Here is a 23,373-nt window from a genome sequence, read left to right on the forward strand (position 1 = left end):
CTGGACATCTGCTGTGGCCTGGAGCCCATTCTGAGGCTTTGTGGCCTACATTGTGCTGCCCTCATTCTATATCACTGGGGTTGGAAGCAGGGTCACACTCAGCATGGTGACACTGGCCCATGGATGAGTTCCTTGTTCTGTCTTGAGTCAGACACAAAGCTTCTGTCTGAGCCACCAGGAAAGGGAGAAGAGAACAGAGAATGGCACCCTGAAGTTGTGTTTGAAGGTTTCTGTTATTGGGGGCGCAGGGGGGGGTGCGTTGAGAGGCTGCTCAGTCTCTGATGAGAGAATTGTTGACTCTAAATCCACTCAGCAGCGAGCTCAGGCCAAATGCATTATTCACCCAGGTTGTAAGAGGGACACTGTAATCTGCTCCCCGCATGGCCCCCATCTGTACTGCTAGCATATTTCAGAGGTGGCTCCACTAAGCAGTATATAATATTAGTTGTCCTTTCCTAACATCCAGTGAGAGGGTGGCCACAGGTGGGCTGTATGCTCCCACATGCACCGAGGGTTTGCTCTCCCTTGCTGTGCTGACTGGCTTCCAGGAGTGGAGGATTAAAGACACATTTTGGATGTGACTTCAAAGCCCTGTCCAGTCAGCCCTGCCTCAGTGTTATGTCACCCCACAGTGCAACCAGACCAAGCACCTGTGACAAAAGCACTTAAGCTCCATTTTGCCTTGGTTTCTATGTGCAAAGTAGCTGCTTTGCACCCACCCCCCACCCCCCGACACACACCATTGTACCATGAAACAGTCTAATGCTAGGGTATGCCTGTTTGGTTTGGTTTTTCAAGACTGGGTTTCTTTATGTAGCCTTGGCTGTCCTGGAACTCACTCTGTAGACCAGACTGTCCTGGAATTGAGTTCTGACTGTCTCTGCCCTCTCTGAATGCTGGGATTAAAGGTGTGTACCACCACCACTCAGTGAGCATGCCTGTTTTATGGCAGCAGTCATCTGGAAGATTACAAGGAGAGCAGGCCTTGAGCCCTTGTCCTAGAACCCAGCCTGTGCCTTGCTGCTCCACCTGCCCTGACCTCCTTCCAGGGGTGTAGGTCAACTGCTCTTCCTGCCCAGGCCTTTTGTTCTCCTCACTCCCCCATCCCTCCCCCCATGTCATTGCTCGTACTGTCCCTCACCCAAGGCCACTCTTCCACTGTATGTATGGCTTTGAAAGTTGTCTGTTCGGGCTGCTGTGGTTTTTCCGCCTACCCAGAGCTTCTCTTTTCCCATTCCAGTCACATTTGACAGTCCCACTAGGGTCCTGCAGCCTGTCCCAAGTCCCATCTCTGAGGAAGATCCTGTTGCTGAAGTCATGATTGGCCTGGTTCCTTGTAGGCATAGATGATTGCACCATGTATGCATGGGTGTGGTTGACCTTGAAGCCAGCATAGTTGGGGGGGGGGTAATGGGTTGGCCAGCAGCAAACATGGGCCGTGTTCCTCTCAAAGGCGCCTGACTGGCCATGACCTCATGCTACAGCTCTCCCGGCCTTGTTGGGTCTTGCTGAACCTGGGCAACTTCAGAGCAGCAGGCAAGATGTGGGCCAAGAGCCTGTGTTGAGAACTGAATCTGCCTGGGTAGTCCTTAAGAGACATCTCCAGAGACTGCTGCTCCTCACAGCACAGAGCATCCACCATCCTGTGGTTAAGGTGGAGGAGAGCTGGCTACCTGGTCTTTATTTCCCTGTCCTCCTTTCTTGAAGCAGCTGGAGAAGTTTGTGGGAGGGCAGGTTAGAGGCTGTATCTGGGGTCCAGGGGCAGATCCTGACACCAGGGTGGTAGACAGGTACCACCTAGGAGGCCCACAGGATGAGGCAGAGAAGACTACAAACACATCCATAGCTGTCCCCTACTAACCCCCCCCACCCCGGTCAGACAGGAATTCCTTTCCAGGGAGCACTTCCTCAAGACAGAAGGGAGCCTACACCAATAGGATGGGAAGATGATCCTTCATGCAGCAGGATGGATTTGAAAGGTTGCATAAGATTGGATGTAGTCTGGTCTGTAAGGGTCAAAAGAAATGTGACCAGATAGACATTGCCACCTCTCTAACCCTAATCCTTCGAGCCTGTAAGCCGGAGATGGTGGCTACAGGGATGGGCTATGTCTTACAGGTTCACACTCTCCAGGTGAGGGATACAGCACTTCAGAAACATCCACACTGTTTCCTTAGGCAGCCTTAGTGAGTGTCATGCACTTCAGTATAAGTTTTCATGGAAGCATATGTTTCTGAGACTATTGGCAAAACCAAGGTAATGAGCCTGTCTCTGGTAGTTCCGGTTCCCTTTGTAATCACCCCACCCACTGCATCTCCATTTTAGTTTGCATTTCTAGAGTTCTATGTAAAGAGAATCCAACAGTATCTTTTTCCACTGTGGTGATTTTGAGGTATATCTATGTTGATGTATCAACTTTTTTTTTTTAATTGGGAGTAGTACTTCATTATATGAATATACTGTATTTAATTTTTTTAATTTATCCACCGCCCCCACCCCGTGTACACATGCCGCTGTGTCTGTCTGTCTGTGTGTGTTTATAGAAGTTAGAGGACAACTCTGTAGAACTGACTCTCCTTCCACCTTTATTTACCTGGGTCTGGGGATTGAACTTAGGTTAGTAGACTTGAATGGCAAATGCTTTTACCTGCAGAGCCTCTCTCAGCCCTTGTACTTTAAAATAATGAAAAGCTAGGATTACAGATGCACACACTACCACATCTTGTCTTTATGTAGCTTTGGGCAGTTCATACTCAGGTCCTTATTACATGGCCAGCATTGTACCTACCCACTTAGCCAAGGTCTCCCCAACCCACTTGTGGTGGTTCTTTCTCCCAAGATGGGCCCATCTCTATTGCCCAGGCTGTTCTACCTTCCTGCCTCAGCCACCTGAGTAGCTGGGATTACATGCATTCACTGTTGACTATCATGCTCAGATCTGAGGTTCTCTCTCTCTCTCTCTCTCTCTCTCTCTCTCTCTCTCTCTCTCTCTCTCTCTCTTTCTCTCGTCAGTTTTCTACTGCAAGCTGCTGGGCCTTCGACTGGCATTGTGAGGAATTGATAGACAGGCTCCTTGTAATTGACGCGCACCTCACTGTTGCTCTCATGGATTTGTTAGGCCCTGCTTTGATTGTTTTTGTTCCATTTGGGCATTCACTTTGGCTGTCTTCCAGAGTTGGTTTATCCCTCAGATGCATGGTGTGTCTGTTGTTGTCCCTGCCTTTCCTCTTCACAAGTTCTTTCTACTGGCATCCTTTATGTCTTGTGTTTGTTCTTTGCTTCTGAGTTGAGAATTTGGTTCTGGTACCTGGCCCTCAGCCTGCCTGCCCTTCTGGGCCGCTCAGAGCTGTGTGCTGTCTGCTAATCCTTTCTTCCTCAAGTCTTCACCGTAGAGCTCACCTGTTGGCAGCTGGATGTGTTTGTTTTCCTGAATGTGTTCTGAGCTTTGTTCTAGGATGTAGTGGCTTGGAAATGGATTAATCCTTTCATGGTCTGTCTTTACACTTGGCTCTGCTGTGCTAGAGCAGCGTGTAATCCAGGCTGATTCTGCCAGGCCCCAGACATGCTCTCCCCAAGCCTGTGAGTCTGGCTAGCGGGAACAGGCTTGTTTTCAGACTGTGGCAGGGATATTGTTCCTGCTCTGCCATATGGTCCTTTCCCCTGGCTTCCCCAGCCCTACACTGACCATCCTCAGTAAAGATTCACTCTGGGCCTGAGCTCTGGCTGCCCTTACGTCCCTGTCAATAGACACCTTCTTCCACAGGTCCTGCCATCAAGCTCCATCTGAAGGGGTGAAGGATGTTGCAGGATTCTCCTCATCCTGTCATTTTACTTGGCATTACAGACTTGAAAACTGATGCTTATTATTTTATCATATTTAACATTGTTTGTGTGTATGTGTGTGGACACATACCACATTCATGCCCTGCACATACCATAATACACATATGGAAGTCATAGGACAACTTGGGGAGTCAGTTCTCTCCTGCCACGTGAGTCTTGAGTTTTAGTACAAAGGTTGTCAGGCTTGACGTCACACGCTTTTACCTGCGGAGCCATCTCACCAGCCATGTTGCATCAGACTATTCCTGTGCTTTCCAGTTCTTTTCCTACACAGGAAGTGGAACCTGTCCTTGTGACTGTGTGTCTTCTCAGTTGGAGGTAGATGTCTCCATCAGTGTGTTTGAAAAGCTGTCCAGGGCTGCTCCTGTGCCCTAGGCTGGTAGCTTGGGTGGAGGAAGAGAGTTGGGGCCCAGGTTGGCAGGCCTGGGCTTGAAGATTGTATCACGCTGCTTAGCCATCACACTTTGGGGAAAAGTTCTGAGAAGTCCTTGCCCCAACTCCCAAGTTTATGGGTGTGTCCTAAGCAGCCACAGGTGCTGGACTCTTCAGTACAGTCCCAGAGCCCTGAGTTGGGGGCCAGTTTGGTGTCTGGTTCCCTTTGTGTGTCTTATGGTGGACAGGTAGCATGGGTCAAGTTCTGTGCAGGTAGCAATGTGTTACTTGATCCTTCCCTAGGATCAGGGTGAAAGCAAACAGACAGAAATCACAAATCTGAGCTGCTTTGATTTGTGTAGAATGGATGCTCTGTTAGAGGACTGAGAGCACATGGGCAAGGCCTGGCTACCTTGTGAGGGAATCCAGTCCCCTGCAGGAGTGTTACACTGTGATCCCCAAGTTGCCCTCTGATACATTCCCTGGGTCTACTGGGCTGTGCATCCTCTGGCCCCTTGGGAGGCCTTCTCACAGTGTCTGGGACACGGCCTATGCCTCAGTCTAGACCCTGCTCCATTCTGCCAGTTCCCTATCAGGATGAAAATTGCTTTCTGCATTTTCATGTGTTAGTGTTAGAAACTGCTTCAGCTCAGTAGCATCCCTGTACAATGTAGCTTTGTATGTTTTGCTTATTGTTTTCTTGGACTGAGTTCCCAGACCTATGAAGTCATAAATGAAAGAAAATAGTCCTGTTCTCTTTTAAATCTAGTGAAAACCATCATATTCTTGTTCTTTAGTAACTCTTCTCTTACTATTGTTTCTTACCATGAGCTATGACTCCTATAAAGAGTCAGGCAAGGAAGGCCAAGGAGATAGCTCAGCCTCTCAGTGGGGTATGTAATGGAGGCCAGGCTGGCCAGGGCCCAGTGTGTGACTGGCACGGTGTTGTGGGTGAGGCCAGTACTTGTTGCTCTCACTTTGTAGGTTTTCTTCCTGAGTCCTAGAGTCCCACACCTTGCTCCTCACCCCAGTGTCTGAAGCATGCAGATACATGCATCTCTGTGCCTATGTACCCTGAGATGGCTACTCTAGCTAGTTGTTACTGTGCCCTGTCCTTAGGGCTGGGGGCCCAGCCCTGGTTTGTCCCAGACCAAATGAAGGATGATTTGACATCAGGTAGCAGGATGGAGTGGCTCCTCACCCCTTGCATGTAATGGCTAGCACAATTTTGTAAGCCTGGAATGTATGTTGGGTGTGCTGCTCTAGGGTTGTTTCCCATTAGCTTGGCCAAGCTCACAGTATAGACCATTTGCTTCCTGGTCCTGGGAACTTTCCAACTGGCACACATCATCAGGCCTCAAACTTTGTCCCTTACAAAGGAAATTCCACCTATGTCTGTGACCCTATACTCTTAGTGTTCCTTCCTGTCACTCCACATGATGCTCCTAAGACTAGTTTGGTTTCACTCAATGTAATGAAACGTGAAGCGTGCCTGCTACACACATCTCAATGTGTGTTTTAACATGTGCACAGCATGGAACTGCTTCACAGGTCTATGTTCCTGTGGTCTTAGGCCTCCATTGCTTTGTGGCCCAGGGACACCCATCTCATGAAGGTCTTTTCTGTGCACACAGGCATTTGGACAAGCACACACAAACCACAAAAAGGTGGCTGCTGATGGTGAGAGCCGGGAGGAGAGCCTGATCCAGGAGTCAGCCTCCAAAGAGCAGTACTATGTGAGGAAGGTGCTGGAGCTGCAGACAGAGCTGAAGCAGCTTCGCAATGTCCTCACCAACACTCAGTCTGAGAACGAGCGCCTCACATCCGTGGCCCAAGAGCTAAAAGAGGTAAGTGCATGGACATGGCCTCTTGTCATTGTGCCAGTGGGCTGTTTGGCCGCTTCAGCTTCATTGAGGCTGCATCTTGCTCCTGTGGTTTCTCAGACCTGAACATACAAACAGTTCTGTGTCTGAACTGTGACCATCTCACTGGTGTCTTGAGTAACTTGAGCAGGCCCTGACCAACAGGTAGGAATATCAAAGTAGCCTAAATGATGAATGGCTCAATAGCCTAAATGATATCGTGGCCACAGGAACAGAGATAAGCAAAGAGCCATAGAGATTCTGTGGAACTCTGAGGAGGTTGAGGGTCCATCACTAAGTTTCCATGTGAGCCACAATCCTGCTTGAGGTCCATCTATCCATGGTCTTGGGGATTAGCCTCAAGATCCTTTTAGAGGCTTGGGATAACACTGGCTTTAGCCCTCACTTGGACTAGACTTGTACAAAGCCTTGTCTTCCGTCTCTGAAATCCTGGGGAGGAGACACCCTGTTCCTACATTGCACAGCCTCTAAGCTCTCTGGGTCTCATTCCAGCTATGGAAGCCTACCCTCTGCAGTAGATGTTCTCACAGGGCAGTCAGCAGAGCATAGGCCAGGGCCTCTAGTCAGGGCCCTGGAGAGAACTGCATCCCAAGCAGGAAGTCACAGGAGAGGAAAAGCAGGAGTGGCTGTTAGGGACAGGGTTTGTAGGACAGAGGTCATAAGGAACCACGAAATACCAGCAAAACCAAATCCAACCCAGAGGGGCCAATGCTAAACCAGGAGACAACAGCAGAGGAGAGACAAAAGCTAAGAACGGGTAGAGACAGTTTTGAGAACAGAACCTCTACCCCAGACAGGTGCGTGCGCAGAAGGTGAAGGCTGAAGGGCTGCCTATGGCTTGGCTGCAAAGGACCTCCATAGACCTGCGGACAGAGAAGGGGGCACTTAAAGAAAAGGCAGCTAAGGGCGTGTAGGGAGACTCAGGATTTCCTCCTAAAGCATAAACAGGAACAACAGGAATCTCTCTTCCACCCCAGACCTGCCTTGTCTTAAATTCACTGAGCTCATTTCCGGCCCAGGACAGTCATCTAGCCTTCTTGGCTGCCTAGGGGCTGAATGTGGGAGAAAGTCCTGCACAGGCCTTTCAGGAAGGAGGGGTAGACAGATGGATTGTCACCAGAGCTGCTTCTCTTCCTTAGTGACAGCCCCTCCTCCACCCTCACCGGAGCCATGCTTGTAGGAGGAAATGAGATCATGCACTGGGCTCCAGGAGCATAGAGGCTGCCTTCCCCCTAACCCCTTGTTCATACTGAGTTCTCTAAGACTTCAGAGACCCACACGAGGGATTGCTCCCTCCTATTGATGGCCCCTGGGTCAGAGTCCATGGGTCTAGCATGCGTGGCCCTGACTATAGCCCACCCTCATGGCCTATGCTCTGCTGACTGCCCTGTGAGAACATCTACTGCAGAGGGTAGGCTTCCACAGCTGGAATGGAGGCTGTGCAGTGTGGGGACAGGGTGACTCCTACCCAGGATTTCAGAGATGGAAGACAAGGCTTTCTCTAGGTCTCTAGTCTAAGTAAGGACTAAAGCCAGTGTTAGCTTTACATCACCAAATGATTTTGCCATGTCATATAGTTACAATGTCTAAGACCCAGTCATCTGAATGGCCCTCCAGTGTTCTGCCACACATGAAGAAACTGAGGCTCATGGGGAAAAACAACTCTGGGGAACTGACTTGTGATTGCTGTGCTATGTGTAGGACCAGTAGTGGACAGTTCGGTCAGTTTCTGTCTTGCTGGCATTATTCTTGGTTGGTAGATGAACATTTGAGGAATGGCTTGTAGCAGACATGGTGCTTTCTCAGCTGGATAACTTGGCCCAGTAGTCCCAGTAAAGGATAAAAGTGCTCCAGGTGATAAAGGGACAAGCCCTGTGTGGAAAGAGGGTTGAGGTGAAGAGGCCAGCAAAGAGGACTGACAGTCCCCCAACACAGTGGCCTCTTGAGGCAGGCAGTTGTCACACCCTTCTTGCTGGACCTCGGATGATTGGCTCCAAGCCCATACGCCCACTGTTTACATCTGGGCTGGTCATCTGCACAGAGCAGGGCCTGTACCCTGACATCAGACACTCCACCTGGGAGGAGGTGCTTCCCTGAGGGAAAACTAAACCCCTGTGGCTAGTTGGAGCCTGCTGCAGCTCTCAGGAATTAGGCATGTGATGGGTGGAGATGCCAGGCGGCAGGCCAGCTGAACCTATCAGCTGAGGTTGGAAGCAGTCTCCATAAGAAAGAGTGTGTGTGTTTGAGTGCTGCACTGTCAGCACAGAAGGTGCAGTTAACTGTCACGTGATGTTACCTTGCCAGCACGTGACTTGTGTGCACGCACATTTCTCTATGCTTGTCTTTCCACAGGGCACTCATTCACAGGCCCATGCAGGTCTATACACTCCACCAAACGGAAACACGTTGGCTAGTACCCTGGATTCTGGTCCTAGTGGTGCTGTAAGAACAGAACTCGTAGAGAGCCTCATGAGAGCCAGATTTATAGAGACACTGAGGACTCACGGAACACGTGGGTACTGCTGTAGGGGCAGAGCACTCCTGCTGTGGCTCTGGGCCTGGTTCTTTGAGGCTTCCATGCTGGCCTCCTGCCTCCATCTTTAGTCATATAAGCTGCACTCTCTGCCGCAGGCATGTGGAAGCTACCTCTGTGTCTCTTACCCCTTGCCTTCTAGGTCTCTAATTCCTAGTGGGGGACTCAGATTGTGCCCTCCATTCCCAGTCTGTCTGAGGGCTGTGACCAGTGGACCTTTTTGTGTGCATTTGTACTACTGCCTGGCAAGCCCTTTTGAGTTGCTGAGAGCGCAGGAATTGAGATTGTTTCTGGCAGGGAGAGAACATTTAGTGTTACTCACTCTTTTTTGAGCTCCAGGTGGGGTGTAGAGAGCCTGGGTGTGTTTCTGTCTGCAGAGCACCCAGGCTTTTAAGAGGTCTGTCTGTGGCCCTGCCTCCACTGTAGCTGTGCTTGGGCGGTTTCTCTCCATCTCAGCATGTGTCTCTCTCACCTTCTCCTCCCTTGTGAGGCTGTGTCACCCTGGCCTTCTACTACTCTTGCTGTGGTATCTGTTTCTTCTGGTGTCAGTTCTGTTGCCTCTTTCAGTCACTTAATGAGAGGGCTGTGTCCATCTTCATAGATTGTGAACGAGTCTTAGTTTTGGGTGCTAAGCATTTGTCAGTCTTGCTTGCTGTATGTCACTCTCTTCTACTTTCTGCTGTGTTCCCTTCCTTTCCATCTCTCCGTTTTTTATGATATTATTTCATTTCACTAATCCAACATTACTGTTTTGTATTTCTCTCCGAATGGCATCTTATGAGGCATATGTCCCTCAGGTGAACACACAAATGTGACCGGGGCAATTCCTGTAGATACGGAGAGTACAGAGCCATGGGCCTGAGGTCAGGGCTCTGGAGCAGGTGTGGTGTCGGTCTGAGGGGCCATCTGAGCATTGGGAACAGGGATTAGGAGTGAGCATGGGGCAGGGAGGATATGGGGTTGTTTAGAGTATTTTGTCCCCAGGAGACATTGGTGGTGTGTGAAAACACCTTTACTAGTCACGGGGTAAGAGGCTGCAGCTGGTGACAGAGGTCAGGAAATAACCTACAACATACAGGAAAGCAACCACCGCAAAGGATGGTGCGCATGGCTGAGTGCAGGAATGAGGTCCCTGTGTCTAGTAGGCAGTGTGGCTCTGATTGTGCTCCTCTTGGCCCTGCACTGCCCTTCCCTGTGACAGTCTTCCCAACTCCTCACACATGATGTGGAGACAGAAGCCAGCTTTCAGCAGATGTATTGAGGTGAAAGCGTATCCTATGCCACTCACCAGGTGTGCCCCATGCTGGCTTCTAATCCCTGTTCCCAGTGCTCAGATGGCCTTCCAGACCAACACACAGGTGCTCCACAGCCCCGGGCAGGAGGCCCAGGCCCCAGCTCCGCCCTCACTGCCGCTGTCCCTCAGCACCCACAGCATCTACAGTCAGTCGTAGGTATGTGGACCATCCTACAGTTGTTATTCTTTTTGTGGTGCTGGGGGTTAAACCCAGGGCCTTGTATGCAGTGCCAGGCAAGCCTTCTGCCTGCTACACACTTCCAGCCTTCCAGTTAGTTCCAAAATGAAGCCTGATTTTCAGTTACTCCTACACCTGTCTTTAGCCCCACTAGTCTACTTTCCACGGCTATGGATTGCCTGTTCCAGAACTTTCTTATAAATGGAGTCTTACAGTGCATGGCCTCTTGTGACTGGCTTTTTTGACTTAGCAGAATGCCTTCACGCTTCATTCGTGTTGTAGCAAGACATCATTCTTTAATGTGACTGATAGATAGACCAGGTTTTGTTTGTATACTCACTAGCCCATGGATACTTGGGTTGCATCCACCATGAACACTGGGACGCTGATGAGCAGGGTTGTGTGTGGGTGTGTTTTATTTCTCTGGTGTAGACACTAACTCTTCACCAGTCAGAATCTTGCAGATGGAGAAAAGGGGTCAGTGTTAGGGAGGCAGTGAAGTCCTGAGTGAATGTATTGTTTGGCGAGGGCATGGCCATGTCGAGACACCAATGCCTCACTCAGATCTATGGGAATGGGAAAGCCTTCCTGGGTGAGGCTTAGCGGGATGGTGAATTCTTCCTCTAGTCCAGGTATGAATGCTGACAGTGTGCACAGAAAATGCTTCTTCCTGGGTGCTTCCGGCCTGAAGACCGCTCCCCTACAGACACTGCTCCTACCTAGACTAGCAAACCCCACCTCCTTGTTCAGCTGTGGATAATAAACACACTAAACTTCTGAGATGCTGTGGCTTCTCCATCAGAGTCCAGATCACCGCTTCTTCTGAGTCTGTGTTGTCATTTCTTCCCTACCTCACTGCCCCAGTTGGGTCAGTACCTGGAGCCTGCAGAGCTCAGCAGGGTTAGAGCAGGTTGAGTCACTTGCCTGAAGTCCCACACCTAAGTGAAGGATCTGTGCCAGAGACCTGCTTTGGTGAGGGATGAGTGCTGGTGAGGTAGTGGGGGTGGGGTGTTCAGGCTTCAGGATGTGTGGAGTGGGGGAGGGGGGGCGCAGACACGATCTGAGGGTGAATCGGGTTGACTGCCAGTGCTTTATTGAGAAAAGATTACAGCTTTTAGACTGTATAGTTGCACATAGGATTAAACTGAAGACAAGGGGCCTGTGAGCTAGGATGTGGCTTGAGATGGGGATTGAGGAAGCTAGCATTGACCTTCACAGTAGACAAGGTCATATGTTAATGAAAGGCTACAATTCCTCTTACTGGAGATAAGATGACTGCTTTATCAATCAGGAACTTTCAAGCCCACAGGGAATGGAGCCTCCTATCCAAATCCCTGGTTGGGAAAAGGACGTCTGGGGACCAGATGCTGTACTACAATGTCTTGGTCTCACTATATGGGCCTGTTCTCCTCACAATGCTCCCAAAAGGGAAGGTCCTGACGTCTTATTCTCCTCCCATTGCACTGGACCATTCTGATTTCTCTGCATTTATTAACTGAACTCTTGCCCTTAGTGGCCTCAGGCTCTGGATCTGAATTGTAGGCATTCATCCTTGGGGTCAGGTGTGTCTACTAAATCTCTAACTTTCTGTTCTTGGTGTCATTAGGAGGAATGGAATCCCTGGTTTTACAGTGGCAGGGACTTTTTCCCAAAGATTTTGTTTAGAGGGGCTACCATTGTACACATTTTTATCCTTTACCAAAGCCCACACAGAATTTCCCAAAGGGAAAAGCATTAAAAATGGTAGTAAGAAGGTTCTGGAAGCAGCTTACCCAGCTTTTTTCTCTGCCCCTGCAGATCAACCAGAATGTGGAGATCCAGCGTGGCCGCCTGCGCGATGACATCAAGGAGTACAAGTTCCGGGAAGCCCGTCTACTTCAGGACTACTCGGAGCTGGAGGAGGAGAACATCAGCCTGCAGAAACAAGTGTCTGTGCTCAGACAGAACCAGGCGAGTCTCCAGCGCAGGGTCACCCCTGGCATCTCAGTTCTTGCATCCCCTTGTCTTCCCTTTCTCTGTTTTGTTCCGTGTGCCTGAGGCCAGGGGCAGTAGCACCTCCACAGTGGAGATGGGAATATGGCTCATAGCACCTCATAGCACTCCAAGAGGACAGAACAAGGCCTGTGACTTTAGTATGACAATTTCCCAACCCAAGTGTAGCATGACTCTTGCTGGGGAGTCTGTTTCTGTTTAGTACAGATAGGGTACTGGTGACAACAGAAAGTCCACCTTGGTGAACCAGTGACAATGTTGAGCTTATTTACAGGGGTAAAGGTGAGAGGTTACAGGGGTAAAGGTGAGAGGTTACAGGGGCATAGGCGAGGGGTTACAGGGGCATAGGTGAGAGGTTACAGGGTCACTGGTGAGAGGTTACAGGGGCATAGGTGAGGGGTTACAAGGGCTTAGGTGAGGGGTTACAAGAGCATGGGTGATGGCCTCCAACAGTTGCTAGATGGAGTTCTTTCTAAATTTAGCCTTCTGCTTCCTGTCTACTCTAGCAACCTCTGCGATAGCTGCAAGAAGATTGGGTGTAGCTGGGGTCAGGGCACAAGAGACAGGGAATGGCTGGAATCTTGGGTGAGGGTCTAATGGCACTTTACCCCTTTCTCCTATGAGAGAATGTTTATAGGCCTGATCTTGTGAGGGTCTCCAAGCTGGGTAATCATGGCTGCTCTGATTTCGAGACAGCAAGGGCCATGTCATGTCCGGAGGACAGTGTTCCACATCACCAAGGTATGGGGGAAATCTCAGATGAAGAGGGTGTACTAAAACCCCTAGAGACTGACTACGAAGCCTGAAATACTGCCATGATTCTGCCTGTTGCAGGGGTGGAAGATGTCCCCTAATCTGTGGCAAAGATTAGGAAGTCCTCCTGGATGGGTGAGGGTGAGAACCACTCAGTGCCTGGACATGCTTCCCATTCTCTAGGAGCTATAGCCTACAGGGAGCCTTTTCTCTCAGGAAATCCCAGCCAGGCCTTACCCCCAAATACCATGGATGCTGTCTTGCTTTTTTTTTGTTAGAACCCAGATCATCTTACAGCTAAGGCCTCACCGTCAGTGCACCCAGGTTTTATATCCTGCAGGAGGAAGCCTGTGTGCCTGTGTAGAAAGAAGCTTTTGTGTTTGCAAAAGCAGGCAGGGGATGGATTCTGGTGCTGGGCAACCCTAGGAGCAGGGCTCACCGCTCCATCCTGTAGTACATAAGCATGAGGTTCCATTGGGCATTGGTTGGTGCTACTGCCCACAGTGCCCTGAGGAGAAAAGCCAGAGCTCAAGGAGACCTTGCATTCCGTGGAGCCACACCTCTCTGAGGTTCCTCACCCTCACTTGGGGTACTGGGATGTGGGAACACTTAGAGTGCTGTATCGGGTTTCCCTTCCTACCCCAAACCCAGAGAGATTCGTTCAGTACTTAACATTACAGTGAGATGTTTTTATATACCGGAGCCTCACAGTAAGCATCAACTGCCATTTACTCTTTTTTTGTCCACTCTCAAATTGTGTCTTGTTTAGAGCACCAGTTATGCTTTCCCTCTGGCCCTCCAGCTCCTCCATACTTGCATTCAGCCTTGATGGGAAGTCCAGTTCCTTTGTTTAGAAATATGATTCAAAATAATGGCCATAGCACACAACAAAGCATCTATTTTATGTGCCTTAAAATAACCTGGTTGGCTGGAGAGACGGCTCAGCAGTTAAGAGCACTAGCTGCTCTTACAGAGGTCCTGAGTTCAATTCCCAGCAACCACATTTTGGCTCATAGCCATCTGTAATGATATCTCTTCTGGACTGCAGGGATACATGCAGACAGAACACTGCATACAAAATAAGTCAATTTAAAAAAAAAAAAAATAACCTAGTTAGGGCTCAGTGGATAGAGCTGTTTACCCTGCGAGCCTCGTGACTCAAGCCCGGTTCCCAGAGCTCACATAGAGGTGGAAGGAGAGAATCTCCACTTTGTACAGTGGCCTGTGCATTCCCTGCCCCCCCCCATAATCATGAACATACATTTAAAAGAGAGATTTGGTTAGCTGTTAATGTTAAATGAGTAATTTTATGGAATTTTAAGTCAATGCACACTGGTACTAATTTTCAGAAATATAGCAGGAATTTGGCAGCCTCCATGTTAATCCTCATCCATGGCATTGCAGGTTCCGTGTGCTTCGCAGGCACATTGATCCTGGCAGTGGGTTGAATGTTTCTTTTACTCCCAATGCTCCAGAAGTACCCTCTGAGCATCTGTGTTGCTTGATGTAGAAAGTGGCCTTTGTAGCCACTGCCCTCTCCTAGAGGGTGGCATTTCATTCTGTGGGTCTCCTTGTTCTTTGTGGTCGGGGAGGTAGTGCTCTGGCATTGTCCAGAGTGTAGCCTCCACATGGCCTTGACACGGAAGTCTCTGTGTTATTCCCCAGGTGGAATTTGAGGGCCTCAAGCATGAAATCAAGCGCCTGGAGGAGGAGACCGAGTACCTCAACAGCCAGCTGGAAGATGCCATCCGGCTTAAGGAGATCTCTGAACGGCAGTTGGAGGAGGCGCTAGAGACACTGAAGACAGAGCGGGAGCAGAAGAACAACCTCCGCAAGGAGCTGTCCCACTACATGGCCATCAACGACTCCTTCTACACCAGCCACCTGCAGGTCTCCTTAGACGGCCTCAAGTTCAGTGATGATGCCGTCACTGCTGAGCCCAACAATGACGCTGAAGCCCTGGCCAACGGCTTTGAGCATAGTGGCTTGCTCAAATCCTCACTGGACAACAAGACGTCCACACCCAGGAAGGATGGCCTGGCTCCACCCTCCCCGAGCCTTGTTTCCGACCTGCTCAGTGAGCTCCACATATCTGAGATCCAGAAGCTGAAGCAGCAGCTGGTGCAGGTGAATAGGCAGGGCCTGGTGCTCCGTCCTTCCCTGTCCCCACTGCCTTTTGCAGTGCTGGCAGGCCTGCATGTCCTATGGAAGCAGTGCTGTTGTGACATGTGGCAGCTGCCTTTCATTTACTTGTACTGGTTTTAGATCCCGTATCTTTACCCCAAATGAAACTCTGTTAGTGAAGAGTAGTGTCCCAGGGAAGTAGCTTCCAGATTATTGTGTAAAGTTTAGTCCTAGGTGTCTATGTTGCTTCTCCCTTTGCTACCCATATCATGTCAGGGTGAGGTGTCATGGCCCCTTGTGTAAACTCCAACCATAGTCCAGCTAGAGTCTCAGCAGGGCCATACATCAGCACATCCCAAAGTTTAGCGTTGACCTAGGAAATGAGTGTCCTCCACAACAGGAGAAGGAAAGTGGTAGAAAGCTGGGACACTTAGGGAACCTGCCAATTTGCTCTGGAGTTCTATGTGTGAAGCCCAGCTTTGCTCCAACACATGTAGAGTGAACCTTTATGGGTGACGACTTTAGTTGGTGAATTCTGTCCAGTCCGCTGTCACTAGTGGCATGACCAGGGATTTTGCATAGCCCATGGCCCATCTGGCATAGCCCGAGATGTTGCTGGGCCACCTGTAGTCCTTTAAGCTTACTGACTATCTTTCCTGCTGTATCTCCCTTTGCAGATGGAGCGGGAGAAGATGGGCCTACTGGCCACACTGCAGGACACACAGAAGCAGCTGGAGCAGGCTCGGGGGTCCCTTTCTGAGCAACAGGAGAAGGTGAGCCGCCTCACAGACAACCTTAGCGCTCTGCGTCGCCTGCAGGCTGGCAAGGAACAGCAGACTTCCCTGGATAACGAGAAGGACCGTGATAGCCACGAAGATGGTGACTACTATGAGGTAGACATCAATGGGCCTGAGATCATGGCCTGCAAGTACCACGTGGCTGTGGCTGAGGCTGGTGAACTCCGGGAGCAGCTCAAGGCATTGCGCAGCACACACGAAGCTTGTGAGGCCCAGCACGCAGAAGAGAAAGGCCGCTATGAGGCTGAGGGCCAGGCCCTTACAGAGAAGGTCTCTCTGCTAGAGAAGGCTAGCCACCAGGACCGAGAGCTGTTGGCCCAGCTGGAGAAGGAGCTGAAGAAAGTGAGCGATGTGGCCGGTGAGACCCAGGGCAGCCTGAATGTAGCTCAGGATGAGCTGGTGACCTTCAGTGAGGAGCTGGCCAACCTCTACCACCATGTGTGTATGTGCAACAATGAGACGCCCAACCGTGTCATGCTGGATTATTACCGTGAGGGCCAGGGCAAGGCTGGCCGCACCAGCCCTGAGGGCCGAGGGCGCCGTTCACCTGTCCTTTTGTCCAAGGGGCTGTTGGCCACAGAGGTAGGGCGAGCAGATGGTGGGACTGGGGACAGCAGCCCCTCTCCCAGCTCTTCACTGCCATCACCATTGAGTGACCCCCGCAGGGAACCAATGAACATCTACAACCTGATCGCCATCATCCGAGACCAGATCAAGCACCTCCAGGCCGCCGTAGACCGCACGACTGAGCTGTCGCGGCAGCGGATGGCCTCACAGGAGCTGGGCCCTGCTGTGGACAAGGATAAGGAGGCGCTCATGGAGGAGATCCTCAAGCTGAAGTCACTGCTGAGCACCAAGCGGGAGCAGATCACCACTCTTCGCACGGTGCTCAAGGCCAACAAGCAGGTGAGAGTGAGCGAGGGGGCAGCAGAGCCAGCCCACTTGGAGAGTGCCGCGTCTGCTTGCTGCAGGACCAGCAGGCCTGGCCCGCACCATTACAGCCATTACATTGTGAGGCTCCTCTGTCCCCTTCCTCAGGGCTCAGACAAGAGGGGGAGTGACTGTGGGCATTAAAGGGCTCTTTGAAGTAACAGCGCTGTGGCCCAAGTGCCCCAAGTGGCTTCTCCAGGACAGGGAGTGGGACTCACCGAGGCGAGCTGACCCGCAGTGAGCATGGCTATTGTTCTGTGTCTAAGACTGCATATGAGGGAAGTTTTCTTCCCAGAGAACTCTTCACGGGCAGCAGCCCCACTGTGAACCGAAAGCTTCCCTTGAGCAGCTTCACCCCTACTTACCCACTTTATATCTCTTTGTCCCCCAGACAGCTGAGGTGGCCCTCGCCAACCTGAAGAGCAAGTATGAGAACGAGAAGGCCATGGTGACCGAGACCATGATGAAGCTACGGAATGAGCTCAAGGCCCTCAAGGAAGATGCAGCCACCTTCTCCTCTTTGCGCGCCATGTTTGCCACCAGGTAACTGCACCACTAGTGGCCCTCTCTCTCCTGCAGCCGCTCCCCTTCCTGGAGCTGCCTGTAGGCCTCTGGTTCAGCATCATCAGGCATCCCAACACAGCTCCCGGTTTGGAAATGACGGCCCCTAGCCCAGCCAAGCATATATGTGGGGCTGCCCTCCTTGCCTGGCTCAAGTTGGTAACAGGGGAGAGTAAGGGAATGCAAAGACTGTGCAGCACCAGGCTCCTCTGCTGGCTGCACCCCAGACTTCTGTGCCCAAATGGAACAGCCCTGGCGGGCACCACTTAGGCAGACATTCAGCAGGGTGTGCGTCATCTCCCTGTTCTGTGGCCCCAGAAAGAAACCTGGCTCAAATTTTCACTATTAACCAACCTGGAGGCTCAATTTGTTGGGCTTTGAGTCTTAGAAGCAAAGGACCATCCGGCAGTGGTGGCGCACGCTTTTAATCCCAGCACTCGGGAGGCAGAGGCAGGTGTATCTCTGAGTTCGAGACCAGCCTGGTCTCCAGAGCAAGTGTCAGGATAGGCTCCAAAGCTACCCAGAGAAACCCTGTCTTGAAAAACCAAAACAAAACAAAAAAACAAAAAAAGAAGCAGCAGCAACAAAGAGCCGAGAGGAGTGAGCTTTGGGAGTGGGGGATACAATTTGAGGTCTAATTTTGTTCAAGTGCAACAAAGGCCCAGACTAGTTTGTTATTCCTCTCCCTGTAGCAGGACCTTGTCAGGGGTTCCAACTCAGCAATTTGCCATCCATTTCCAGCCTTTCCATCAGGGAAGGGGCGAGGGAGCTTTAGGCCTGGGAGGTGTGCAGCCTTCTGTCCTTCCTCTCCCATGGGGGATCTTTTAGTTCTGGGGACCTCTTCAGGGTGTATAGGCTTCCCAGGCTGGGAAAGAACAGCCTTAAGGCTGTTAAACAAAGCCTCCGCCTATCTCCCTCCAAAGAGAGGTGGTGCCACCTGCTGATTCTAGTTGGTATAACACTGTGGGGATGGCAAGGCTGAGATGAACTTGGTAGAACTTGGCCCTTTCCCTTAGAGCATGAAGAAGCTAAGATTCAGAGGCAGACAGGATGGGCCAGGGGCCTGCTCCCTCACTCGGCTCAGCCGCTCCTAGTGCCAGGTCAGCAGAGACAAGGAGAATTCCAGGATTTCTCTGGAAGTTTCCTCCTACTGGGGCTTAGAAAAAAATCCTTTTTCTGTTTTGAAGCAGGGTCTTACTATGTAGCCCTGGCTAGCCTGGAACTCTATGTAGACAAGACTGGCCTTGAACTCAGAGATGTGTCTGCCTCTGTCTCCCAAGTGCTGGGATTAAAGGTGTGCCCACCATGCCTGACTCAGTGAGGGTTTCTGTTTCTCTGATAAACACCATGGTCCAGAGCAAGTTGGGGAGGAAAGGGCTTGTTTTATCTTATAGTGTGTAGTTTATCATCCAGGGAAGGCAGGAGCTGATGCAGAGGCCATGGAGGGTGCTGCTTACTGACATGCTCTCATGGCTTGCTCAGCCTGCTTTCTTACAGCACCTGGGACCACCAGCCCAGGGATGGTACCACCTGTGGTGAGCTGGGCCCTCCCACATCAATCACTAACTAGAAAAATACATCACAGGCTTGCCCACAGGCCAGTCTTGTAAGGGCATCTTCTCAATTGAGGTTCCCTCTTCCCAAATGACTCTATTGTGACAGGTTGACAATAACTAGCCAGCACACCCCACTCCTGCCCACCCCACCCCCCCACACACACACAAAAGAAATCCAGTAACACAGAACTGAAGGTAGGCTTTCTGTGGGCACTCCTCTGTGGTCCTGGTCATTGCCTTTTCCTGAAGGAGCCTTTGCTAAAAGAAACTCAAACTAGCCTCACCAGCCCTGGCTCAGGCAGGCAGGGTGAAAGAAACCCTGAGGTGGGATGCCTGGGGCTTGCCTTCCCCTGTCTGGGCTTCAGCTATGCTCTGTCTCCACAGATGTGACGAGTACATCACACAGCTGGATGAGATGCAGCGGCAGCTGGCCGCTGCAGAGGATGAGAAGAAGACTCTGAACTCCCTCTTGCGCATGGCCATCCAGCAGAAGCTGGCGCTCACCCAGCGGCTGGAGCTGCTAGAGCTAGACCATGAGCAGACCCGCAGGGGCCGCACCAAGGCCACCCCCAAGGCCAAGCCAGCCACGCCGAGCGTAAGTCACACCTGGGCCTGTGCCAGCGAGAGGGCGGAGGGCGCCGGGCTGGCCAACCAGGTGTTCTGCAGCGAGAAGCACAGCATTTACTGTGATTAGGGCTGTGGGTGCCGCACGCCACGCCGCTAACGTCTGCTTCACCTCAGCTAACCCGGTTGCAGTGGGACAGCAGCGCTAGGCTGGTCTTAACGTGACTAACACACGGAGGGCAGCATTGGGGCACATCTGTCACCAGGACACTTTGAGCTTTGTGTTGCTTCTCACTCCACAGCCCCCTCAAAGATATCCCGTATCAGTTGCTGTCTTTTGGGGCGGTGGTATCAAAGGTGGGGGTGGAACCGCATACCTTTGTGTAAGACAGTGAGGTGAAAGGGTTTTCCAGGGTCCCCAGGCACTATTAGGAGAACCTGAGGAAGAGTCCTTCCCTGGGCACGTGGGCAGACCCTGAGTTGAAGCATGCATGCACTCGCATGTCTAATGTCAGCACTTGAAAGCAGTTTTATGAGGATCCAGCCTTCATCATAGGAGCAGCCCAGGTTAGCTCTGTGGTTGGCCTAGTTCCATGAAAAGAGTTTCCTTGTATTTTGTGTAGCATCTCACTGCAAATCCTATTCAGGACAGAAGTGCAGAACTTCTTCTCTGTCCCAGAGGGAACTGACCCCAAGAGCCTTCATTCTGCAGTGAGACCCCCCCCACACTTCAGACACAACCATAGCCCAGGAGGACAGAGCTTGGCTGCTTAGGGCCTCATCTCTAAGATCCACATGCTGCTCTGCCCTGTGAGGTGACAACTTGGCAAGGCCTGAGGTCCTAGGTTTTCTTTTTTAATGAGAAAGTGTCCCAAGTGCCTGGCCAGACCCTGTTGCAGAGCCTGTTCTTTGGTACTTGGAGACCATGGCCCATGCTTGGGTCTTTTCCTGGGAGTTATCAGAACCAGCGTATTTGGGAACTGCTGGTGAGCTCTGCTGAGTTGCACTGGTACAGTAGAGCCCAGCTATGGGCTATGGGCTTTCTGTTCTCAGTGCACTAAGGGCTATCCTTTTCCAGGGGCTCTGTCCAGCAGAGCTGTGGCATCAGGCCTTTGCTTTAGTGCACGGTGAAGTAGCACTGCTCAGTATTTCTCTCCCAGACTCCCATCTCCTGTGACAGCTGCTTGCCTGTCTCTCCCTGCAGAAAGGCATCTCTCATGGTGTGGAACACAGCCTTGGTACCCAGCATGGGACCCTGTGGTCTCTCAGACAGCTTTCTCTTTCTTCTTCCCTCTGTTTGCTGCCTACGTTGTTCCAGTCTTCTCCTAGGTACCACACAGTCGTTCACTGAGGACAGAATAGGCCACGTGTGTCTCTTGCATGTCCGTTCTGGGAATGGCTGCCCGCATGCCCACCCATCCTCTGCCTTTCCTTTTCTTTGGGCCAGAACGCAGCTTCTCTTACATTGTGTGGGGCTTTGCGGGCACTTGGAGCCCCATCCCCTAACACACATGCAGGTCTTCTCTGCCAACTAATGTGCTCGCTCACTCCCAGAACAAGAGCTTTAGCTGTCGAGTGAGCAGGAAGGCAGGTGACTGGTTTCTAATGCTGTCTTGTTTTCTCCTGTTTTCAGCTGTAGAGTAGCTGCTGGGAGGACGTGGCCACCGGCCCTGTCACACTGCAGCCCCTCCCCTCTCCCCTCCCGTGGCCTATGCAGAGGAAGGAAGGGCAGCCTAAAGTCCACTTTAGAGATGTTTGGATATGCCACTGTAATTATTTTCAAAATAGCATTCCCCAAGTTTTAATGGGAGGAGAAAAAAAAAAAAAAGCTTTACTATTGAGAATGCTGCGAGCTGCTGCTTGGAAAGGCTGTGTACGGCCGAAGAACCTGCTTCCACAACCACTGCCAGGCTCTCTGGGGCCTGCTGGACCGCCTGCCATGAGGGGGTCCTCCTTATTACACATGCTCCTTTTTTATCCGATCAACCTGTGCACTTTTGATATTTTGATATTATATTTGCTTCCTTAATTCCTCGCGTAGAGACGGTCTCCGATGCCGTGGTCTGTGCTCGTGGTCCTGTAGCTGTCCGTCCTAGCTCCGGCGTGTTGATCTGGCGTCGGCACAAGGAGAGCTGTGCTCCATAGTGTGTAGATAGACTGCAGGTGAGGCTTCGACCCGGCAAGGAGCTGGCTAGTATATCCACGCTGTGGTTCAACAGCCTTTAGAGGACACGGCATTGTGGTTCATGTTTGAAATTACAGATTTTAAATGCCATGTTCATTAAGAAATCCAGGGTATTCCAATTCTGGGGTTTTTCATATTGTATTATTATTATTCTTAGGAATAGTTCAACGTAACAAGAAGAAAACTTGACCTTTGCTCTGGTTAAAACAGTAATAGGCACTTGAAAGCATAAATTATTGAATGAGTAGTATTACCTACAAATTCCAGAATTTTCTGGGTTTTAGGACATTGTGAAGCATGACTGACTAACAGAATTTTATACAACTGCACCAGTGAAATTCCAAATTGGAATTGTTTTGTTATTCTGGTTGTTGTGCCAAATTGTGGTACACTTAGAAAATTCTACAGTTGTCGATTTTTAGGGTGTTCTATTTCAACACCTTTTTGTTAGTAACCATTGCCAGTAGTGCCTTCATCAGTTAAGGGAGGTGTCCCAGCCAAGGAAGCTCTCTACAATAGGCAGCAGAGAGCTAGTTGGGAATGCTGAAGGCCAGTGTGGACCACAGGTAGGAGCGGGTACCTGGCTCACTTCGTACCTGGGCATCTTCATTGAGGGAGAGAGAACCGTGATTGTGCAAAATTCTGTTAGTCAGTGATTCTTCACATGCAAATTCAGGGGCTTAGAAACAAAACAAACACAAAACACCTGGAGTGTGCTTTGGGAACCAAATGGACTTCATGGGACACGCTAAGCAAGCTGTACAAACGTCACGTTTGTGAAGAGCCGAGGACGTCAGGAGAGCCGGCAGCGCAGTCGGCCTGTGAGTAGGGAAGAGGGTTAGCCATAGTATTCTTTGCAAATGTGAAAACAAGACATTATCTCTTCTCTTGCTTGGTGTAACTAATCACTGTTAATTTCAGGAAACAGAAGTCAATAAACTCCTTAGCAAACTGTTTGCTAAGTGAGGTCAGGGTGTGGTCAAATTGGTACTAGTGGAGGAAGAGAAATTGTTCTCTGGCCTCCAAAAAAAGAGACAAATTATAATAATATAAATTGTTAGGAATTGAAGAATTCTGTTTCCTGGAATGAGCATTTCTTATTCCTAGTTGTTGGGACTCTTTGCCTTCTGTTACAGTGTTGATTCATACAAATATTGTTACATTTAAGATAACATCATCTGTATGGGGTATTTATTTGCAATGATGTCTAAGTACTGTATTTTTTCTGTGTGTTACTTTAGTGTCAGAATGTTGGTCTTTATTTTAAAGTCATATGCATGTTCTCCTGCCAAGGAACCTTTACACAGACCCAAAACAAATAATAATAAGCAGATGCCTTCAGTTTCTGAGAAAATGAGGCCAAGTGAAGAAAAGGCATAGGAGGGAGAAATTAGCCGAGACGTAAGATGCAGTTGTGTGGCGGGAATGCCTCCACAGCCAGCGCACATAGGAAAAGGGGCCTGGGTAAAGAGTCACGTTGGTAGGACCAATAAAGAATAATAAAAAAATGAAGCACATGTCTGCCCTCTGTGATTACTTTCACTTCTGCGCCAGGTGACTGCTTCCAGTGTGTATGGTGAGTCTAGGGCCTCAGACAGCCCTTCTGTTGGAGGACACTGAGGGTAGGGGCCAGAGGCAACCTGGGGTCTGTTCTTTGGATGCAGGATGTGTCTCCAGGGTTGCCCACATGACTCAGTATGAAGACCAGCAGCAAGGCAGTCAGAACTCACTGCTGTGTTTACAGGATTCATGCCCATGAGTAACTTACATTTCCTATTGAGGAAACAGCAGTTCAGAGGGATGGAAAC

At 50.5% G+C, this 23,373-nt stretch overlaps 1 protein-coding gene across 2 annotated transcripts in view; it reads left to right on the forward strand.

The window, feature by feature from the left end:
• The window catches only part of Bicd2 (BICD cargo adaptor 2), a 48,114-nt gene extending 25,032 nt beyond the window's left edge, over positions 1 to 23,082 (forward strand). Inside the window, exons 2-8 of one of the 2 annotated variants that reach the window (XM_027409946.2) lie at positions 5,850 to 6,062; positions 11,901 to 12,053; positions 14,514 to 14,975; positions 15,650 to 16,675; positions 17,091 to 17,242; positions 19,201 to 19,411; positions 21,014 to 23,082. In XM_027409946.2, the coding sequence (XP_027265747.1) occupies positions 5,850 to 6,062; positions 11,901 to 12,053; positions 14,514 to 14,975; positions 15,650 to 16,675; positions 17,091 to 17,242; positions 19,201 to 19,411; positions 21,014 to 21,019 (2,223 nt within the window). In that variant the 3' untranslated portion in view covers positions 21,020 to 23,082. The other variant, XM_027409945.2, reaches the window with a different exon arrangement.
• The last annotated feature ends 291 nt before the right edge of the window (positions 23,083 to 23,373 follow it).

Source organism: Cricetulus griseus, chromosome 3 (genome assembly GCF_003668045.3).
Source record: "Cricetulus griseus strain 17A/GY chromosome 3, alternate assembly CriGri-PICRH-1.0, whole genome shotgun sequence".
Lineage (NCBI taxonomy): Eukaryota > Metazoa > Chordata > Mammalia > Rodentia > Cricetidae > Cricetulus > Cricetulus griseus.